This window comes from Myxine glutinosa, chromosome 10 (assembly GCF_964187855.1).
Source record: "Myxine glutinosa chromosome 10, kmMyxGlut1.1, whole genome shotgun sequence".
NCBI classification, from domain to species: Eukaryota; Metazoa; Chordata; class Myxini; order Myxiniformes; family Myxinidae; genus Myxine; species Myxine glutinosa.
In genome coordinates this window covers 75,355,270-75,376,593 of record NC_136270.1, presented here as the reverse complement: position 1 = coordinate 75,376,593, position 21,324 = coordinate 75,355,270, and the positions used below count along the sequence as shown (strand labels likewise).

Here is a 21,324-nt window from a genome sequence, read left to right as displayed (position 1 = left end):
TTCTTGAGATATTCAATTCAGAGATCCATTTGAAAACTTTTTCAGAGAGGTGGAATGAAAGAGAGGTTAGAGAATGAAGAAAGGAAGAACTGTAAGAGATTGAATTTTTTTTTGTGATGGAAAGATTTAATTAGCAAATTAATTGCAGCCTTTTGAACAGGAAGAAAAAGAGCGAGTTACAGTATACAAAAGAGAACAGCATGGCAGGGGGGAGTTTAAACATTTTAAAGCAAAACGGTGAACAGTTTGGGAAATTCCTGAAATGCAGAAGAATAGATTGGCAAGCCAGGGGAGCAGAGCGAAGGAAATGGGAGGTGTATAAGCAATTTGTGAGTACGGAAAGAGAGGTTGCCTTTTTAATTTCTTCGTTAATAATAATACTATTTTTTTGAAGGTTAGGTGAAAGTGGATCTGAGAGAGAAGGATATAGGTGGAAGGGGTATGGTGAATTATAATTGGAAAGGTGAAAGGAATCGGCTGAAGAGGAGGAAGTTATGATGGATAGAAGGGAGGGGTGGGAAAACACATGAACGCGGGAGGAGGAAGGGGAGGGGAGACGGCGGGGAGAGAAGGTAATAATTATTACTATTTTCTTTTTCTTTTTCTTTTTTAGTATTTAAAACTTTAGACAAAGGGTAAGATGTTCGGGGGATATAGGAGATAAAAAGAAAATCAAAGAAAAAAGCAATACAGCGAAAGAAAGAACTTAAGTTTACAAAATACAGATGCGTTGAGGGAAGCCTCGAGGGACCAGGCCCCACACACAGTGCAAACAAAAAACGACTAATTTCACACAAGTTTGCACAAATTACAAAGGAAGACTAACAAGAAACACACAGTAACACATACACAGTAAAATAACCAGTGGAAATTTGACAGTGACATGATTATGAAAATACTTAACTTTGATGACGTGGGGAGCTTGAAGGACGCTTCCTCGCCGGAGGAACCGGAAGCGGAAGTCCAATTCATTTGCTAACGATGTTATTTTCTGGGCTCTTTGTAGCTTGCTGTTATTAAACATCATAACGACAGCAAAATAAAGAACTCTTGAGATATTCTCTCTTGAGCTCTGATGATATTTTAGTTCATTCTTCCTCAATGTTTCATCAATGCCCTCTCCTTCATCGAGTCTTGTTGGATACAGCTTTATGGGCAAAGCATTTACTGCCTGAAAAAGTGGGCCATTTGTGTAAATATTGGTATAGCCATCCTGCTCTGGACTGTATGAGGTCTGAGGTGTCTGGAGGTCTTCTCTCTTGTCTTGTTGACAGACAAAATTTGGCCAAATCAGTCTGCCATTTAGATGCTGATGATGTGGATGGAGTATGAGTATCCATGTCTATAAATGAGACTTCCCTGTTGGCTGAGTAGCGAGAACCACTGCAAGTGTCGTCGATCTGGAGGATGAAAGATAACTCTCAATTAGCATGCAGTATGATTAGTCCAACGAATGGAAAAAAAAAAAAACATTGAAAAGGCTGACCGGCACGTAGCCGATTCCACGGCCAAGACTGGGACGAACCCATTGTCTGGATGGAGGGGAGTCTACCAGGGATTACCAGGCTTTGAAAGTGAGTTTAGCCATGAGAGCTAAGCAGTTATTAAGCAGAGCATAAACTGCATAAGGTTGAAAAAAAAAATAGGTAAATGAGAATCGTACTGTTCATAGCAAATGTTTATTATTACTGTAAACCCATTGGCAAGGGTTAAAATGGTCACAAGTGATAAAATGAAGCATCAGAGAGGTCTCAAATATTCAGAATTGGCTTTGGCATTGTCAAAAACATCGGAATTATCACCAAGATAGTTTAACTCGTTTACCCGTGTCAAGTTATATGGCTGAAAATGCCATGCTAGGCTATGATTGACGGCCATCTTGAAAAATGGCAGCCATCTTGAATTTTCAAGTTGCTAATGGTTTTTTTCCTAATACGTGACCCATTAGCGGTGTATATAAGTGGCGTAGTGATGGGAGGTGGAGGGGGAAACCGCACTAGATGTGAAGTGGATGGGGTGCCAAATGACACCCTCAAAAAAACGTTTCCATGCTCCATTTGGTTGGATTTTGTTGTGTTCATTCTTACGTGCTTGATTATTTCCGAGTTTGCGGTTGTTGTTGTTGTTGGCGACTTGCCGGATGTTTAGGGATTTCTGGGAAGGGATGATGATGTAAGTGGAATGGGATGGTGGGAGAGATGAAACTGAAAGGGACGCCATCTTGACGGTGTCGCAGATATGCTGGTGGATCGGTGCCACAAATAAACGGTCTTGTTCATAACGATCATTACCATTGTTTAGCATTTATTGAGCGACACAACATTGGCGACAAGCATGGCGGAATTTTCGATTACCTGTCCGGCGTCATTTTTGGCTTTACTGGGCGAACCGACCGTTCCATGGCCTAGGTGGTTGTCGTCCTTTCATACCTACCTGTTTGCAACAAATCTGCAAGACGCGGAGGATTCACGGAGACGTGCTTTGCTTATACACTGCCTGGGCACTGAGGGTCAACACATTTTCTTGACGCTGGGTCCTGCACCCACCTATGCTGCAGCCACTGCCGTGCTTGCCGCGCATTTCGGAGCCACTCAGAGCGCCCTCATTCGACGGTTCAAATTCTGACAACAAGGTCAGAGGCCCAGTGAGTCAATTCTCCAATACATTTCTACATTGAGAGATATATTGAAATGCTGTTGAATACAGAGAATGAATGGGATGGCAACATAGAGAGTAACCCAGTTTTAGGACCGGCAGAGAAGATAACCGAGAAGGAAGTTGAGGAAGCGATAAAAGCAATGAAGAGTAGAAAAGCGGGAGGGCCGACGGGAGTTGTGGGAGATATGTTGAAGGCAGCAGGAAGTTGGGGTGTGAAGAGAATGACAGAGATCTGTAATCTGGTGGTGAAAGAAGGCCGCATTCCAGTGGTTTGGGAACTGAGTACCCTCGTCCCTCGATACAAGGGGAAAGGTGACCCTTGTTTAGAGGTGTGTGAGAAGTGTTACGATTTATGGGAGCGAGACATGGGTAATGAATGTAGAGCAGCAACGAAGGCTGGAAAGGGTGGAAATGCGAATGGTTCGGTGGATGTGCGGAGTATCGTTGAGAGAGAGGAAGACAAATGATGAATTGCGAAAGATGATGGGAATAGAGCCTGTGATTGATGCTGTGAAGAGGAACAGGTTGAGATGGTTTGGTCATGTGTTGAGGAAGGATGAAAGTGACTGGTTGAGAAGAGTGATGGAAATGAATGTAGAAGGAAGTAGAGGACGGGGAAGACCGAGAAAGACTTGGCTGAAGATGGTGGAAGAAGAAATGCGGGCAAGGGGGTTAACAAGGGGAGATGCAGAAAATAGGGCAAAATGGAGAAGATTGTCATGGGGACCGCAAGGCTATACCCCGCTCTTGCAGGGAAAATGGCCTTAAAATGCCTGTTGTTGTTGTTGTTGTTGCTCATATCCAGATATCTCACGGTGTTATGTCCCAATCAGCGATGGCCAGGAACACGTGTCAAGTGAGTTCTTTAACTTCCTTGCCTTCCTCTGCTGCTCTGTCTCATCAGCTCTAGTCTCTAGGGTCTAGGCCATATAAATACCACACCATGCTACATGCATATTTGATGTTGTTGTTGTTAACTACCTTGTAGTATACCTGCCTGCGCTTCTGCTTCAGCACTAGTTTACCTTTCACCAGGCCTCGGTCTGCTTGGACCTTGGACCACGGCGGGGATTATACGTTCATTTTATTGTTGACAAATGGTACGAATATTATTGTTGTTGTTAATATTATTAGTATTAATAAATGCTTTGTTACAATGTTATCATTGTTTTTGTTATTTATTTTTAATAGGAATATCATGTCATGGAAGGACCTATTAAACTGTTCTATACACCTTAACATGGCGCATGTTTAGAAACATAGGAAGTTCTCCGGATTCTTTGTAGTAAATAAGCCTAATCATCTCAGGAGATCATTGTAATAAGATGAATCCAAGTCTCAACTTAGGAGATGACAAGCTTTAATGAACAACAGCATGCAACATCACTCGGCCTCGTATTCCCCATCCGGCCTCCCGAACCCCCCACTCGTTTTTTCCTTGCTCCGCTCACATCTCCCGCCCATTTCTCCAGGCCGCGCCCTCAGCTCATATATTCATATGACAATCATTACTAAATCTATTCTCATTTTGAGCATCTTCCAGGGCTCTGCTGTTGAGCCTGCAGGGGGCGCTGTTTTTGACCTTTGCCCCGAGCGCCACAAACCATCACTGCGCCACTGTGTATGCAAAGTTTGGTGCTTACATAACTATTTGGTCGATTGTGACACTAATCTTCCCCAAGGAGAATGAAGTGGAATCGTCCACTCATCATCGTACTAAAATATGCAATTTGGTGTCTGCGACTGATATTTTGACGGTGATACATTCGCTCGTTATTCGAAGCCTTATCCAATCGCAACCAAATTTGACAGGGAAACTAAGGGTCACACAATGAAAGTTGTAGCGACTTTATTTGCCCCCCTCCAAAAGGGGATTTTTCCACCAAGGGGGATGCGTGTTGAGGTGTATATCCATCTTAAGATAGCTTTATCGTGGCGTTTGTCCAAGGCAGTTTCTAACAACAACACTAAATATAATAGCATTGTAGCGGTTGCCGCTGAACATACACAATCGCCTTACACCTGCCGAGGACGCAACCACGGAGCGATCGCTGTGCCGGGCTCGCCCAGACCGCCCGGAGACGCTCAGTCTCGCCTTTCCCGGGCTCGCCCGGCCCGTCCGGCGACACCCAGTCTCGCCGTTCCCGGGCATGTCCAGGCACGCCCGGCCCGTCCGGCGACACCCAGTCTCGCCGTTCCCGGGCATGTCCAGGCACGCCCGGCCCGTCCGGCGACACCCAGTCTCGCCGTTCCCGGGCATGTCCAGGCACGCCCGGCCCGTCCGGCGACACCCAGTCTCGCCGTTCCCGGGCATGTCCAGACTCGCCCAGGTCTCCCGGACACGCCCAGTCGCGCCTTTTAAGGGCAAACGCTCAGGCATGAGATATTCGAGTGCTTGTATATAATGCTGCCCGATAAACGGGCTTTTCAGTTTACCCGAGTTGATTTGATGGAATAAAGAAACTCGGACGAATTCCAGCTTTTTGTCGCGTCCATTCTTTCGATTCGAGTTGGAGCACAGCTCCTTCAGCATAATATTAATGTTATTACAAAACAATATTAATAATAATATCTCACCTCTACAAGGGGGTTATCCTTGAACAAACCCTGTATTAACGTGTCTTTGAACGTGATCGTGATTAACGTGATCAGCACCACCTGCTAGAAGTAAAATTATTATAAACCACAAACACGTGTGATTAATTATAATTATGAATTATTGTGATGAATTATATTATATTATGATTTAATTTATTATTATGGTTATTATGAATTATTATGTAATGAATTAATTACTATGATGAATTATGATGATGACCGTATGATTACCTTTTGAAACAGTCGCCAATGCTATTTAACATTAAACTGAAAGGGAGGAAACCAGGTTGTGTTCAGTTACCATAGCAACTAGCTAGCGCTTGCCAAGCCAGCCGTTCCTTATCAACTGTTTTGAATGGAGTGCTCGCTTGAGTGCTTAAGCCACTTGGCGAGCTCTCCACAAGAAACTTGGTAAATAAACACACTCCCGATGTTCTTGAGGCCCGACCCTAGATCTACTGTAATCTATATACCCCTGAGAGGATAATAACATAATCCTTCCTGCCGCTCCCATACGGAGTGGGAGTACAGGACTCGTATCACAAAAGAGGCTCAAAATGGGGCTTCCGTCGTTCACCTGTTTGATAATGATCGGACGTTTTAACAGGATTACATTTTACTTCCATATAATGATGATGACGATGGTGATAACGTCTACATATTACTTTATTTGGTTGATAACAATGAGGAAGTATCTCCTCCCCAATCCTTGTCCCTCTCTCCAAACATCTCACATTCCTGTGGTTTATATTCCTGGACTTCCTCGCTGGTGCCATGAGAGAGCGCGCGATAGCCGACAGTGCACGTGCCTGGTTGCCATAGAAACCAATCGGCGTTCGACACAGTGCGACACGGAAGTGAACCAGGCACAGCAGCGACACAGGTAACAATACAGTAAACGCATTGACAAAGAAAGTGAACAAGTTCGCATTGTCAATGTGCGCCAAACCAAAGTGAGTAATTATGTAAAGATGTCATTTTAGTCAGGTTTCATTTAATCAGGCCGAAAAGTAAAACTGTAAATTAAAAGCTTCAATTATTGCGGTCAGCAGGGGTTGTGGGTGTCGTTGTAGGAGTGGTGGTGGTGGCGGAGTTGTTGTTGTTGTGTGTGTGTGTGTGTGTGTGTGTGTGTGTGTACGGTGGATGTGTGTGTATGTGTGTATGGTGTATGTGTGTATGGTGTATGTGTGTATGGTGTATGTGTGTGTGTGTGTGTATGAGTGTGTGCACGTATGTGTGTGTGCACGTATGTGTGTGTGTGCACGTGTGTGTGTGTGTGTGTGTGTGTGTGTGTGTGTGTGTGTGTGTGTGTGTGCGTGTATGAGTGTGTGCACGTATGTGTGTATGAGTGTGTGCACGTGTGTGTGTGTGTGTTTCTAGTGTGTGTGTGTGTGTGTGTGTGTGTGTGTTTCTACTGTGTGTGTGTGTGTGTTTCTAGTGTGTGTGTGTGTGTGTGTGTGTGTGTGTGTGTGTGTGTGTGTGTATGATATCACCACCATCCAAAGAAACAGTTTATCGTGTTTAATTGAGACTCCTTTAGTTGTCATCCTTGATCCCCACATCCCTCGTTTGTCTGTCTCCCTCTATTTTGTCCCTCGTCCCTTTCGGTGTTTTCCCTCTCTCTTTCTCATGTTTATTTTGTTCTGTTACGTCCTGATCAGTTATTGTTCTCGCTCCTCCATGAGCCTCAATATTGTGTACAAAAAAAGGTTGACCTCAAGATGAGCCTGGAAGGGTTGGATGGTCGTCTTGAACTTACATTCTTCAATATCAATATTAAGTTGTTGTTATATAACTGCATTAGCCCGGTGTTAGCTTGACGGTTAAGGTGGCTAGCTTAAGTTCTTAGGGTGTTCTCGTGCCACTAAATAACATCAGGTGAGTTGATTCAGTCTGTCATCTTTCCTTCCGTGGTCGTCAACATGACTACCAGCTTACTGGTAACAGGGGCACTGCATCAGTTGGCAGCCGTGCTTCCAGCAATGATGCAACCAGCAGCCACAAGCTACATATGAAATAATAAATAATAATATAACCACATTACACCAAGACAGTGGGATGGAGAAGGTGTCTGGATGGATGGTGATTAAAATCATGAGGAAAGTAAACGAAGGTGTGGTGGAGTTGTTGAAATGTCGATCTTGTGCAATGTTTTGGGAAATTTGACAAAAAAGGTGTTATCCCTTTGTTCAGTGTTCACTCTGTAAAGGTGTTATCATTGTCAGGACTTGATTGAGGTGTAGTTTAGTCCTCTGTTCCATTTTCATCAAAGTGTAAAGTAAAGAATATCCTGCCTGACTTGTTCTTTCTGTAGATGTGGCGAGTTGTCAACAGCACCCTGAACAAACTCATGCTCCAACATACAGGGACACTATATCAGCGGCACAGGTGTGCCCCCAAAAATGATGAGAACCTCAGCCATGTGCTGCATATAGAAGAAGAAGATCCCAAATGTCAATACTACTGGAAGCATTGCCCCATAACCTGCCCTTATTTATTTATGGGCAATAGCATAACGTGTGGAAGCGACACGTCATGCTTGACTAATCAAGCTTGAAACAAGAATCTACTGGAACAATGAACAGTGATTATTTCATATGGATTTCGCAAATGGATTATCAACACCTGAGAAAATAAAAGAGCAAAATTGCTAAATTATGTATAATCTAAAAATGCTTGTATTATTGCAATTGGAAATAACCCAAAAAGAGATCGAAGCACAAGGCGATTGGTCTCATATCAGAACAGACAGGTCTGTGGCCTCTCTTTTTCTCACCTCACCTTCGGTCCAGCTACCTCTACCCTCTCAGGCCTCAGACTCTCTCCAGCTCCTCCAGGATTTATGCATTCCAGCATTCAGTAACCCCTCCTGCTTAAACTACCAAAAGTTCAGGCTGGTTGCTGACCTGCATCCATATTCGTCGCTATATTGTCTCGATTATGGAATTATCTTTGTGTCCATTGTCTCATATTTATTTGTGTCCATTGTCTCATATTTCTTTGTGTCCATTGTCTCATATTTCTTTGTGCCCATTGTCTCATATTTCTTTGTGTCCATTGTCTCATATTTATTTGTATCCATCGTCTCATATTTCTTTGTGTCCATTGTCTCATATTTCTTTGTGTCCATTGTCTCATATTTCTTTGTGTCCATTGTCTCATATTTCTTTGTGCCCATTGTCTCATATTTATTTGTGTCCATTGTCGCTTTTATTTTCTCATTGTCTCATATTTCCCACTTCAGTCTTTCAGAATGTGCTGCCCATCACTACCTCATGCATCCATTCGCACATGTACATCAACGATATCGTCTCCGCATGTTGATTCTTTCCAATTCTGCTCCTCTCCTCTCCTGGCCATTGTGACTTGTTTTTGTGTTATTCCTCCTTTCCTCCTTGTGTATGTCCATTCCTCCCCACACACTCTCCCCCTTCCCCACCCTTTGGTAACTTTTGAACTTGCTCACCCTTTTTAGTTTAGCTCGTCAACGAACAGTGCTGTTGTGTTGTGGATGTCAAGCTTGTCCTTGTGATTAATGGAGGTTTGAATCTCATCTTAATCAGAATCCTGTTAAATCTTTGTAACAACAAATATAGTTACATTGAATGGTCATTATGAAAGAATATCATTGATCTAATTCCTCCATGTGATATAATTCCATTCATTGCTGTGGATCTCGTACTTGTGCATGAATAAGGTGGTTTTTCGTCTTTCCTTTATTTATTTCAGAAAGGACACACATCATGCCCTTGCAGGAGACGATATTCTGCTCTCAACAGATTCATATTCCATCAGAGCTGCCCGACATGCTCAAGAAGTTTACCAAGGCAGCGATCCGTACTCAACCGCTGAATTTGCTTGATTGGGCTACCAGGTATGGCGACCTCAGGCAAAGGACCAAAAATGTGCACACATTACATTTAATCATATTACTGAAAATAGGACACGATATGTCACAAAGTACAGCTGCATTACTGTACATTGTATTATATTCTCCTGAACTCAAACCTTCTTGTTATGTACAATTATTTACTTGCGTCCCATTCATTTTTTTTCGACATGTTAGAATCAGGTCAAGTAAAGACATCAGTGAAGCTGGGTTTTACATTGGTCTTTTTCAATATTTTTTTCTTCGAAAGTCTTTTTATAATTTTCCTACTTTCCGTTCCTCCTCACTACTTCAACTTCCCAATGACCCACCACTATGCTACCTTGTTTTGATTGAGCTTCAGAATTGGAGTATGGGGTAGACAGGAGGGGTCGAGCGACTTCCTCCCTTTGGGTTTCAAAAAGCAAACGATTATTTATTTATTTATTTATTCTTATGGGATATTGCCCACCACAAATCCTACAGGGCCACTCGAGGTGTGGTCTACACACAAAAAAAAAAAGCATAACAACCAGCCCCTTTGATTCAAACAAGACAAATATGGAAAAGTCTCTTCACAGAACAAAAAGGGCTGGATTATATGTATTAGGGATTATGTATTATAAAAAGGATTATATGTATTCAATTTTTTTTTTTAAATTAAAGCTTTCTATGATCAGACTTTTAACCACGATGCACCTGAATAGAGGGTTTAAACAGTCACGATGGGGTCGTTTGGCCCGTTATTGCCATGTTGCACTCCCGATTTAATTTATTTACTAACCCAAGGTAATTTATTTATGACAGCTTCACTCCTTTAAACCTTTCGACCCCATTAAACCCTTCACACCCCTTAGACTTAGACCCTTTCATCCCCATTCAACCCTTTTGAGACATGTACACCTTCTTCGACACTTTTCAGATCTATAGATTTTTAGGACCCTTTGGATAATTTAAGACCATTTGGAAACTTTAGACCCCTTTCACTTTTTTGCCCTTAGACCCCATTATGCCCTTTTAAGAGCTTTAGACCCTTTAAACACTTTAGACCCCTTTATGACCCTTAAAACACTGTTAACCCCTTAGAAAATCGAAAAAAATCCCCCCCAAAATCGGTTTTGACGACCTTTTCCATGCACTATTCTCGTCACATCACAAGTTGCAATGACGAATCTAAACTGATATCTCCAAGTGAAACTGATGTTGAAAAGTGAAACTGAAACAACTGATCTATGGATCATCGAATGGGAAATCAGAATTAAATGCTGTGAGAAATACTGCATGAAAATTGCTGAAAGCAAAGCTATAGGGATTATAGAGAGAGGGGGCTGGTCAGGGGCAAGATAAGCGATGTGGAGAGGGATAGATGCCTGGAGGTGGTCGGTTGGTATGGAAACAACATCGGTGATCTTCCATCAGGCGGTAGGCCCAAAGCATACTTCTCAGCCGAGCTTTCAAAATATGACCCTCACTACCAAGCAGTGCTTCGGAGGTACAATAAGCACGGGTTGGAATTTGGTGGAATGGAACGAGGTTGTCGATGTTACCAGCTTACACCAATTGCGATATCTGCTCGCTGAATATTTACAGTGAATTCCCATTTCTACCAATACACACTCCAAAAAAAATTGCTCATTTAAGATGAGACATCTACGAACCCCCATCAATGATGGGTACCCTGCTAGTAATAAAATATTGTGCGAAACTATTGTCTCTCCTACCCTTGAAATTACACCCCCACCTCTCCCACATTTCTCCCATCGGATTTCTCCAGCTACTTCCAAGCCTTGGCTACTGGGCAGCCCCTGCCTGTGAAGGATTGTTTTGAGATGCCTGTGGCTGGGCATGCAGAAAACTTCGGACTCACACCAGGGTTGCTAAAAATTCTGCACAAGCAGGTAGCACTCAACACTTTATATGTTGTTACACTCCAAGAATATGACTGTTACCGGGAACCTGTCCACACTCTTACCTATAGGGTGGCCTTCTTTTTAGTTTCTTAAAATCAGACTATCGGGTCATTTACCAAACTGTATATTTCAACGTATTGTTACAACAACAACAACAACAACAACAACAACAACAGGCATTTAAAGGCCATTTTCCTTGCAAGAGCAAAGAAAGAAGGCCGCATTCCAGTGGATTGGGAACTGAGTACCCTCGTCCCTCTATACAAGGGGAAAGGTGACCCTCTGGAGTGTGGCTCGTACCGAGCGATAAAGTTATTGGAGCATGGAATGAAGGTATTGGAAAGGGTGTTGGAGAGGAGGATAAGGAAGAAGGTGAAGATCGACGAAATGCAGTTTGGATTTATGCCAGGAAGAGGAACGACAGACGCGCTCTTTATTGTGAGGCAGTTGCAGAAGAAGTACATGGAGAAGAGGAAGAAGTTGTTTCTTGGGTTTGTTGATCTGGAGAAAGCATTCAATAGGGTTCCACGTGAAGTATTGACATGGGCATTGAGGAAGTTAGGAGTGGAGGAATGGTTGATCAGAGTAGTGATGGCAATGTACAAAAGAGCGCGCACAGCTGTAAGGACGAAGGACGGGAACAGTGGTGAGTTTGAGGTGAAGGTGGGAGTGCATCAGGGGTCGGTACTAAGTCCACTACTATTTGTAGCTGTGATGGAGGTGCTGGCTCAGAACGTAAAGGAGGGTTTACCGTGGGAGTTGTTGTATGCAGATGATCTGGTGTTGATTGTGGAAAGTATGGATGGACTGAAGGAAAAGATGAACAAGTGGAAGGAATGTATGGAGACAAAAGGCCTGAAGGTGAATATCAGAAAGACGAAGGTGATGGCAAGTGGTAAAGCATGTGGTGAGGTAGAAAGAACTGGGAAGTGGCCATGTGCTGTGTGCAGGAAGGGTGTCGGAGTGAACTCCATTCAATGTATAATGTGCGCTGAGTGGGTTCATCAAAAATGCAGTGGTCTGAGAGGGTCATTAACCAGTGTGGCAGCTGCATTCAAATGTAAGGTGTGCACAGAGGGAGCTGCAGATGGCGGAAATGTTGAGTTGGATCTTGGAGACGGCGTGAAGCTGGAAGGTGTGAAAACATTTTGCTACCTCGGAGACATGCTGAATGGAGAAGGTGGATCAGACTCGGTAACGGTTGCTTAAGTGAGATGTGCATGGAAGAAGTTTTGGGAACTGAGTGGCATGCTGATGAGGGGGGGAATGTCGTTGAAGCTGAAGGGAAAGGTGTATGCTGCATGTGTGAGAAGTGTTATGATTTATGGGAGCGAGACATTGGTAATGAATGTAGAGCAGCAACGAAGGTTGGAAAGGGTGGAAATGCAAATGGTTCGGTGGATGTGCGGAGTATCGTTGAGAGAGAGGAAGACAAATGATGAATTGCGAAAGATGATGGGAATAGAGCCTGTGATTGATGCTGTGAAGAGGAACAGGTTGAGATGGTTTGGTCATGTGTTGAGGAAGGATGAAAGTGACTGATTGAGAAGAGTGATGGAAATGAATGTAGAAGGAAGTAGAGGACGGGGAAGACCGAGAAATACTTGGCTAAAGATGGTGGAAGAAGAAATGCGGGCAAGGGGGTTAACAAGGAGAGATGCAGAAAATAGGGCAAAATGGAGAAGCTTGTCATGGGGACCGCAAAGCCGCAAGACCAAGGCCTAACCCTAACCCTAACCCTAACCCTAACCCTAACAAATATCATGAAACATTTACATTTTGTGGTCCATTGTATAATTTAAACAAGTCAAGTGAATCCACTTGGATTCCGCCCAGGTTGGCACATGGAAATTATGATGTAGCATAATTATCATCTCGGGTCAAGATTTGAAATTATGCCATGGTTTTTGTAAAATTGCTACTAGTATTCACATTATGTACTTTCACCAAAACATACATCATCATAGAAGCATACATAGAATTTGGGTCCTCTGGGTCATTTGGGTCCTCTGGGTCATTTGGGTCCTCTGGGTCATTTGGGTCCTCTGGGTCATTTGGGTCCTCTGGGTCATTTGGGTCCTCTGGGTCATTTGGGTCATTTGGGTCCTCTGGGTCATTTGGGTCCTCTGGGTCATTTGGGTCCTCTGGGTCATTTGGGTCCTCTGGGTCCTCTGGGTCATTTGGGTCCTCTGGGTCATTTGGGTCCTCTGGGTCATTTGGGTCCTCTGGGTCATTTGGGTCCTCTGGGTCATTTGGGTCCTCTGGGTCATTTGGGTCCTCTGGGTCATTTGGGTCCTCTGGGTCATTTGGGTCCTCTGGGTCATTTGGGTCCTCTGGGTCATTTGGGTCCTCTGGGTCCTCTGGGTCATTTGGGTCCTCTGGGTCATTGGGGTCCTCTGGGTCATTTGGGTCCTCTGGGTCATTTGGGTCCTCTGGGTCATTTGGGTCATTTGGGTCCTCTGGGTCATTTGGGTCCTCTGGGTCATTTGGGTCCTCTGGGTCATTTGGGTCCTCTGGGTCATTTGGGTCCTCTGGGTCATTTGGGTCCTCTGGGTCATTTGGGTCATTTGGGTCATTTGGGTCCTCTGGGTCATTTGGGTCCTCTGGGTCATTTGGGTCCTCTGGGTCATTTGGGTCCTCTGGGTCATTTGGGTCCTCTGGGTCATTTGGGTCCTCTGGGTCATTTGGGTCCTCTGGGTCATTTGGGGCCTCTGGGTCATTTGGGTCCTCTGGGTCCTCTGGGTCATTTGGGTCCTCTGGGTCCTCTGGGTCCTCTGGGTCCTCTGGGTCCTCTGGGTCATTTGGGTCCTCTGGGTCATTTGGGTCCTCTGGGTCATTTGGGTCCTCTGGGTCATTTGGGTCCTCTGGGTCATTTGGGTCCTCTGGGTCATTTGGGTCCTCTGGGTCATTTGGGTCCTCTGGGTCATTTGGGTCCTCTGGGTCATTTGGGTCCTCTGGGTCATTTGGGTCCTCTGGGTCATTTGGGTCCTCTGGGTCATTTGGGTCCTCTGGGTCATTTGGGTCCTCTGGGTCATTTGGGTCATTTGGGTCATTTGGGTCCTCTGGGTCATTTGGGTCCTCTGGGTCATTTGGGTCCTCTGGGTCATTTGGGTCCTCTGGGTCATTTGGGTCCTCTGGGTCATTTGGGTCATTTGGGTCCTCTGGTTCATTTGGGTCCTCTGGGTCATTTGGGTCCTCTGGGTCATTTGGGTCCTCTGGGTCATTTGGGTCCTCTGGGTCATTTGGGTCCTATATTCCTATCCTATAACATATATATCCTATAACCTATCCTATATATATCCTATATCATATAACATATATCCTATATATCCTATAACATAACATATAACAAATATATCCTATATTATGTACTAGCGAGCGGCCGCGTACCAGCCAAAGGGGTAGCCCATGGTTAGCCTAAATATAGATTTGATGACGTCATGTTTACACATCTGAGCGACAGAAACTGGCTACACATCTGAGCGACAGAAACGGAGCTTCACTTTTGGAGAGACAGAAATTCCCAGGCAAACGCTATAACACACCAGGTTTACAACCTGTGCGTTAATAAACATGAATGCAAATTTCGCAGGTGGAAAAAGGATTTGTCATGGGGACCGCAAGGCTAACCCCCGCTCTAGCAGGGAAAATGGCCTTAAAATGCATGTTGTTGTTGTTGTTGTTGTTGTTCCTTGCAAGAGCGGGGGTTAGCCTTGCGGTCCCCATGACAATCTTCTCCATTTTGCCATATTTTCTGCATCTCCCCTTGTTAAAGTTTCCCATCTTCCATGTTAATCTTCCCCATCTCCCCTTATTTCAACGTATTGTTAGAATAATAAAAAAGAACACTATCATAAATATTAACGCAGTAGCATCAGATATTTACATTTCTCACATATACCTTTTCTTTTATTTATTCCCTATTTCTTAAATAAAAACTTCTGTTCTTTCCTTTCTGCTGTTACAAGCTTCCGAAGCTGCTCCTATGTCTTCACAAATGTGGTGCACCTCCTATGTCTGGTGCACGTCAATGAATCATTAAAGTTCAGCTTTTTCCAGATCAACTTGTAATCAGTTCCTCTAATATGTCCACCAGATCTGTCTAACACTAAAATGAGCTCCATAAATGGATTGTTTAATGGTATTACAATAACTAGGGCATGCCCGTACTATATCTATATCTAAAATTATATCCCCCCCCCTCTATTTACATGAAATGGTTTGGTCCAAAGCGAACGGCTTGCGAGTGGTGACAATCCCCCCCCTCTATTTACATGCAATGGTTTGGTCCAAAGCGAACGGCTTCCGGAGTTTGGTAAAGAAATCGCCATCGCGTGCACAAACGCGCAGGAAAGCGAATGAATCGCAAATTCGTTTTTATTAGTTGTAAAACATAGTTTAACGCCAACATAGTTTGCAAACGTGAAATAAATGAATACGCTGTCAAATGTGCCATCCGAGGCAGAGTGTGTCCTCCACGTTCGGCACACGCGATCGTTCGCTGCTCTCTGATTGGTTGAATCGTTTTTTGGACATAGCTCGGTAAGTAATTGTCCGATTAATATGAAACCTTGAAAAGGCACATCCTCGGGTCCCCAGCAATATACCTGGCAAGTTAAAAGTATATCGGACCCGTGGTTGTCGAGAAACAGCGGTCACAGACAAACAAACGTACAGACGTACAGACGTACAGACAGAGATTACTGGAATTATAGATAGATATATTATATATACAGTCATGTGAAAAAGTAAGTACACCCCATGTAAAGTTTTGACTTTTTCAACATATTTCAACATACAGCTATTTGATCTTCATTTCAACAATATTGATAGATAAAGGTGATATAATATAACAAATATACAACAACAACAACAACAACATGCATTTTAAGGCCATTTTCCCTGCTAGAGCGGGGGTTAGCATTGCGGTCCCCATGACAAATCCTTTTTCCACATGCGAAATTTGCATTCATGTTTATTTAAATTATACATTGTACCACAAAATGTAAATGTTTCATGATATTTGTTATATTATATCACCTTTATCTATCAATATTGTTGAAATGAAGATCAAATAGCTGTATGCTGAAATATGTTGAAAAAGTCAAAAGTTTTACATGGGGTGTACTTACTTTTTCACATGACTGTATATATATATATATATATATATATATATATATATATATATATATATATATATATATATATATATATATATATATATATGTCGGTCGAAGACCTCAAGGGAAGGAAGAAGAAGAAGAATCAGAGCAACAATGTTTAATGGGATCGATTACAAACACACAGTGTGGAGCGAGGCTCAAGAATGCACCGCCTAACACGCAGCGGGCAATTTCTCAAGACACTCGCTGAAAAATAAGCAAAAAGTCATTTCATTTATAGCAAAATATCAGACAAGAATCTGCGCTAAAGACATAGCAAACCCTGGGCCATAACGACAACACCTCCCATTGTCCCTTCCTACAGAAGGCCAAACTTGGACAAACAGATGTAAGCATGGGATAGGCTGAGCTTTTTTGGCTCTTTATCTAAACATATCAGACCCGAGCGCAGGCCGAAGTAAATATTCTCATACACTAGGCTAAATGGTAGATGAATGATTGGATACACGTGCTGAATACAATAACAATCGAGGATATGTAATGTCTATATTTCTCCCGAGGTTGGTTACGTCTTTGATTTTAGGAGACATACTAGAAACTACAAAGATATATAATTAATTATTCCCTTCGTGAAGGAGGCGTTTAGCGACATGTTTTCCCTGTACGTGGGTCGCGAGCATATTATCTACTGTTTGGCACATACATTCAAGGACTTGTTTACTGGGCTAAGGATCCACCCTGCACGTCGAGCCTCGAAACCACATTTTGTCCACTCGCCTCTGCCTGCAGCTGAGTTCAAATCAGTTTTTCAGAAGCACGATATATAATTTCAGATGTTATACTCAATTGAGTCATGGGGTTTAAACCCTAATGGCTGACAGTTCCTTCCTTTGTCTTTACAAGACACCTCCTTGGAAAGACACCGTATACCCCAGTGGTCAGCATCCCAATTAGTCACATGCCAGGCACGACATAGCGTCACGCATGCTCAAGAAAGATATCGGCCCTAACTGGCCGTCTAACATTCAACGTATGAATTGTTAGCCATAATTCGCGACGACGGCGCCTGGTTTAAGAGATTGCTGCCGCCCGGCTGGATTCCGAATCCACCCTCGTCACGGCGTAGGTGCGACCCAGTTGCCAGCCAGATTTAGGGGCCCTCTTTATGCAGGCGTGGTCCTCGCGAATTAGGGCAAACAATCGACGTCCAATGCCATCAAGCTTTGTACATGTGATTGCTGGGTGGTGTAAGTGGTGGTGAGGGTGGTTCTTCCGGATACATGTTTGCCATCCGCTCCTTACTGCTGGCATAATAGCAATAACCTTTAAAAGAACCTACACTTTCTAAATCACAGGTATAATCATCCCAACTAAAATCATCATTATCAGAATCCCAAGCATCAATAGGTTCATCGTTTTCCCCACATACTCCTTCCTTTTCTGCCAACAACATATCCAAAGCCACTTGATTCTGCATCACCATCGTTCGCATATGCACTAATTCGTTTTCCAATTGTAGTTCTGCGATTCGGGTTTCGTTTCCAATTCGTTCCATTACTAATGCGAGACTATCTATTAGCCAATCATTCATAATACATAAGAGGTGTTAGCCAGTACACGCAAGGGATTTTCCACACAAGTATCACAGTCATCACAAAAATTCAATACAGGCAGCAGCCAGTTCCCACATGGGATCAACACAAGTATCACAGTCATCACAAAATTCAATACAATTTTCTGGAGCGCTGGTCACAACTGCCTTGTTGAAGGGCCCATTCAGGTCGACGGCCTTTGTGGTCAGAACCATAGTCGTTGTCGGCGGCTTCTTCACTTTCCATCCTGTAAAATACTTTCTTACACACACCATGATCAAATTCCTAGCCCCCCGTCCCACTAATTGGCATTTAGTTACCTTATCTCTCAGATGGTTGGCTTATTCATAGCCGCATTTCCTGTGTCATGTCTGGAAATTCAAATGCCATATTTACTTTCACCAATTTCCGAAAATACCTTCCTTTTAATCATCTTCCCTACATCTAATAATACATGATTTACCAAATTTACCTTGGGAAAAATGGATCCCAGATAACAAGTCCCTCCCCACTGGTCGGGTAAGTATGGATATGCTTTATTTCCGCAAATAAACATTACTCCATGGGGTGGGATAAGGGCCGAGGCCATGCATTTACCGATCTCAACGCGGGTGGCGCTTGGTGCTCCCCAAGATATGGTTAGCTTGGTTACGTTATGCTGGGCTTGGTCATCTATGGTTATTACAAGGGGGCCTCCCTTTTCTCTCCCTCTGGTATCGGATGGCAGGGTATGGGTACATTCCGAGGTTCCCATCTGAACGTGTCCCTTTCCTATAAGACACACCCGTCCCTTTTGCTCTGTCACCCAGACTGGATCAGGTGGTTTGTCTAACAAAGCCTGCTTAATGGGTGGGGTATATCGAAACTCCCGGGAACACACTGCTGGGGATTTTGGGCCTATCAGTTCCAAGGTTGTGGTCAGACATGGGGTACGCAAGGGTCCTGAGCACATATCTTGTAGGGACAGGGGCAGCACTACCATTTCTATCCCTGTCGTACTGGTGTGGGGAAAATGCATGCACATCCAACAACGTGATCGGTTCTGTACCTTCGCCATTGCACGGGTCACTGTCCAATACGTATTTTCCTTTGGCTTTTTCCTGCTTTCGATCCGTCGGTGCGGAATTAATATGTATGAGATGCATGGTGGCCTATAGTCGTAGGGGGTCTGTGACGTCATGAATTCACATTGTAGTATCAGAGTAGTGCCGCTGTTCAGTAATACATGCGTGGTTAAATTGTTCGAGTCCTTTCCCCATTTGTAACCTGGCCTGGCCATGTTTACTATTGGTGCGCTGCCTTGTCGTGGCGCTTGCTTCAAACGACTGAGGGCAGCAAAACCTGTCTTCCTTCCATGTGAGTCTGTGTACAACGCCCTCCACATTATCCGTGTCCATACGTCTTCCTTCACATGGCAGCAGGGTATATTTATCCTCTGACCCCAGATAACTCTCTGCCGGTAGACCTTAACGGTTTGGTCGCCATATGCATATGTCTCCGTGTCCGCCCATGCCCTCGTGTCCCCCCACTTGAGGCGTGACGCGGCAGGTGCAGTGCTGGCAAAGCGGTATATTAAACTAAATGTGATTGCCACCCCTAACAGGCGGTGGTGCAGCATCCTCGATCTGTGGTGGTGCGTTTGAGGTGTCTGTGTTTGTGGGTATGGCCAACTTACAATGTGTGGCATGTACCCAGGACGACTTGCCCTCACAAAACACCGCTGTTGGTGTGATCAGAAGAACTTGGTATGGCCCCGTCCACCTTGGTTCGAGCGCAGTCTTACGGGTGAAATGCTTCACCAGCACGTAATCTCCTGCCTCGACGGTGTGGATAGGCTTGCTTGTTGGCTCCGGTAGGGCCTCCCGAACACGTTCATGTATGCTGCGCGCCACATGGGATAGACCTATGCAAAACTTTAAAAACATGTCATCCATGATAGGTAATTCAAGGGCTGCCATATCCACTGGCGCCGATACCGTTGACATATAGCGCACGAGCGACAGACCATGGTAACCACAGTCGAAAGGCCTGGTGCTGCCCAGGTGGAAGTGACCTGCCTCATCACCCCCCTATGGCACACATGGCCATTTTGATGCGCCATGCGTGCCAACCATGGTAATAAAGCTCGCGGTGCCACGGGTTTGTCATTAATCGTCCACATTTGTCCTTCTGCGGGGCGCTGAGCTCCCAATTTAATCCAATCTTGATGTTCTACGTTTGAGGCCGCGGCTTGTAATTGTATTACATCGAACTCTGTAGGTGCGGATGTCGGAACGTCTGTCTGGGCAGTCGCTTTAACGCCCTGTTTGCGCGTAACTACTGGCATATTATACCCAACCTGTTGGTTTGCCGTTAGTGCTGCTGCTTCGTCGGCTCGGGTGTTTCCACGGGCCACAGCGTCGTCTGTACGCTGGTGACCTCGGCATTTAACTACAGCTATTTCACGTGGAAGCATAATACTATGAAGCAGATTTCGCACTAAGTCCCCATTTTTAATGAGTGCTCCCGCTGAAGTGAGGAACCCTCTCATTTTCCATATGGCCCCTTTGTCGTGGACCACTCCGTGTGCGTATGCCGAGTCTGTATAAATTGTCACTGCTTTTTCCTCGCTTACTTCGCACGCTCTCGTGAGTGCGTACAGTTCAGCTTGTTGTGCTGACCAGGTGGGCGGGAGGCGGCCGCTTTCGACCGTCTCCGTATCCGAGCATACTGCGTACCCAGATAACAGGGATCCGTCCCAAGCCCGTTTGGCTGAACCATCGACGTAATAGGTATGATCGGCTTCCTGTAGCGGAGTGTCCTGTAAGTCAGGCCTTACCGTTGATATTAATTGGACCACGTCCGTGCAAACGTGCGGGATTCCCTCCTCCTTTGTTGGCAAAAGTGTCGCTGGGTTAAGAATGGTACACCGCATCACCGTCACGTTGGGTGCCATAATTAATGCCGTTTCGTATTGCATCAGTCGAGTGGCTGTGAGATGCTGTGTGTTTCGCTGTTGTAGTAGTGTATGGACGCAATGCGGTACCTGTAAAAGGACCGGATGTCCCATAACTATGTCGGCCGTCCGCTCAACTGTGTATCGGGCAGCCGCCACGGCTTGTAAACACCGCGGAAAGCCTTGTTCTACCGCATCAAGCTTTTTGCTGAAATAGGCTACTGGACGTTCCCTATCTCCATGAGTCTGAGTTAATACGGATTGTGCGAATCCCCCTACTGCATGGGTGAAAAGTGTGAAGGCCTTTTTATAATCGGGAAGGCCTAAGGTTGGCCCAATCTTCTTCATTTTGCTCTATCACCTCCCTTTGAGCAATGATTTAATTGATGTGATTCCCATATACCTGGTGGAGTTCTGTTCACCTCGTCTGCAGAGCCGTGATCCAATCTTCACCAGCCCCCAATCACCTTCTTATCACAAAACAACAGTCCATAACTAACCACTTTTCTTTATTTCTTGTCTTTTCCATCAACTTTTATAACCTTTTCCTCCACTTTCTCATCAATTCCTGCAGTCACCTGTCATTGACAAGTAATCCATCTGATTCGACTTTCCACTCCAATCATCTTTGCACTTTCCA

General features: G+C 44.5%; 1 protein-coding gene and 1 long non-coding RNA gene across 3 annotated transcripts in view; one reads left to right on the top strand and one right to left on the bottom strand.

Moving 5' to 3' along the window:
- Nucleotides 1-6,001: 6,001 nt before the first annotated feature.
- The window catches only part of ROPN1L (rhophilin associated tail protein 1 like), a 52,928-nt gene continuing 37,605 nt past the window's right edge, over nucleotides 6,002-21,324 (top strand). Inside the window, exons 1-3 of one of the 2 annotated variants that reach the window (XM_068126727.2) lie at nucleotides 6,002-6,139; nucleotides 8,986-9,130; nucleotides 10,899-11,022. In XM_068126727.2, the coding sequence (XP_067982828.1) occupies nucleotides 9,000-9,130; nucleotides 10,899-11,022 (255 nt within the window). In that variant the 5' untranslated portion in view covers nucleotides 6,002-6,139; nucleotides 8,986-8,999. Of the gene's footprint in view, nucleotides 6,210-8,985; nucleotides 9,131-10,898; nucleotides 11,023-21,324 lie in introns of both variants that reach the window. The other variant, XM_068126728.2, reaches the window with a different exon arrangement.
- Nucleotides 16,300-20,027, bottom strand: LOC144894057 (uncharacterized). Its single transcript, XR_013624756.1, has 2 exons — nucleotides 19,425-20,027; nucleotides 16,300-18,006 (listed from the first exon to the last, which is right to left on the bottom strand). It is a non-coding gene; the product is annotated as an uncharacterized LOC144894057 (long non-coding RNA).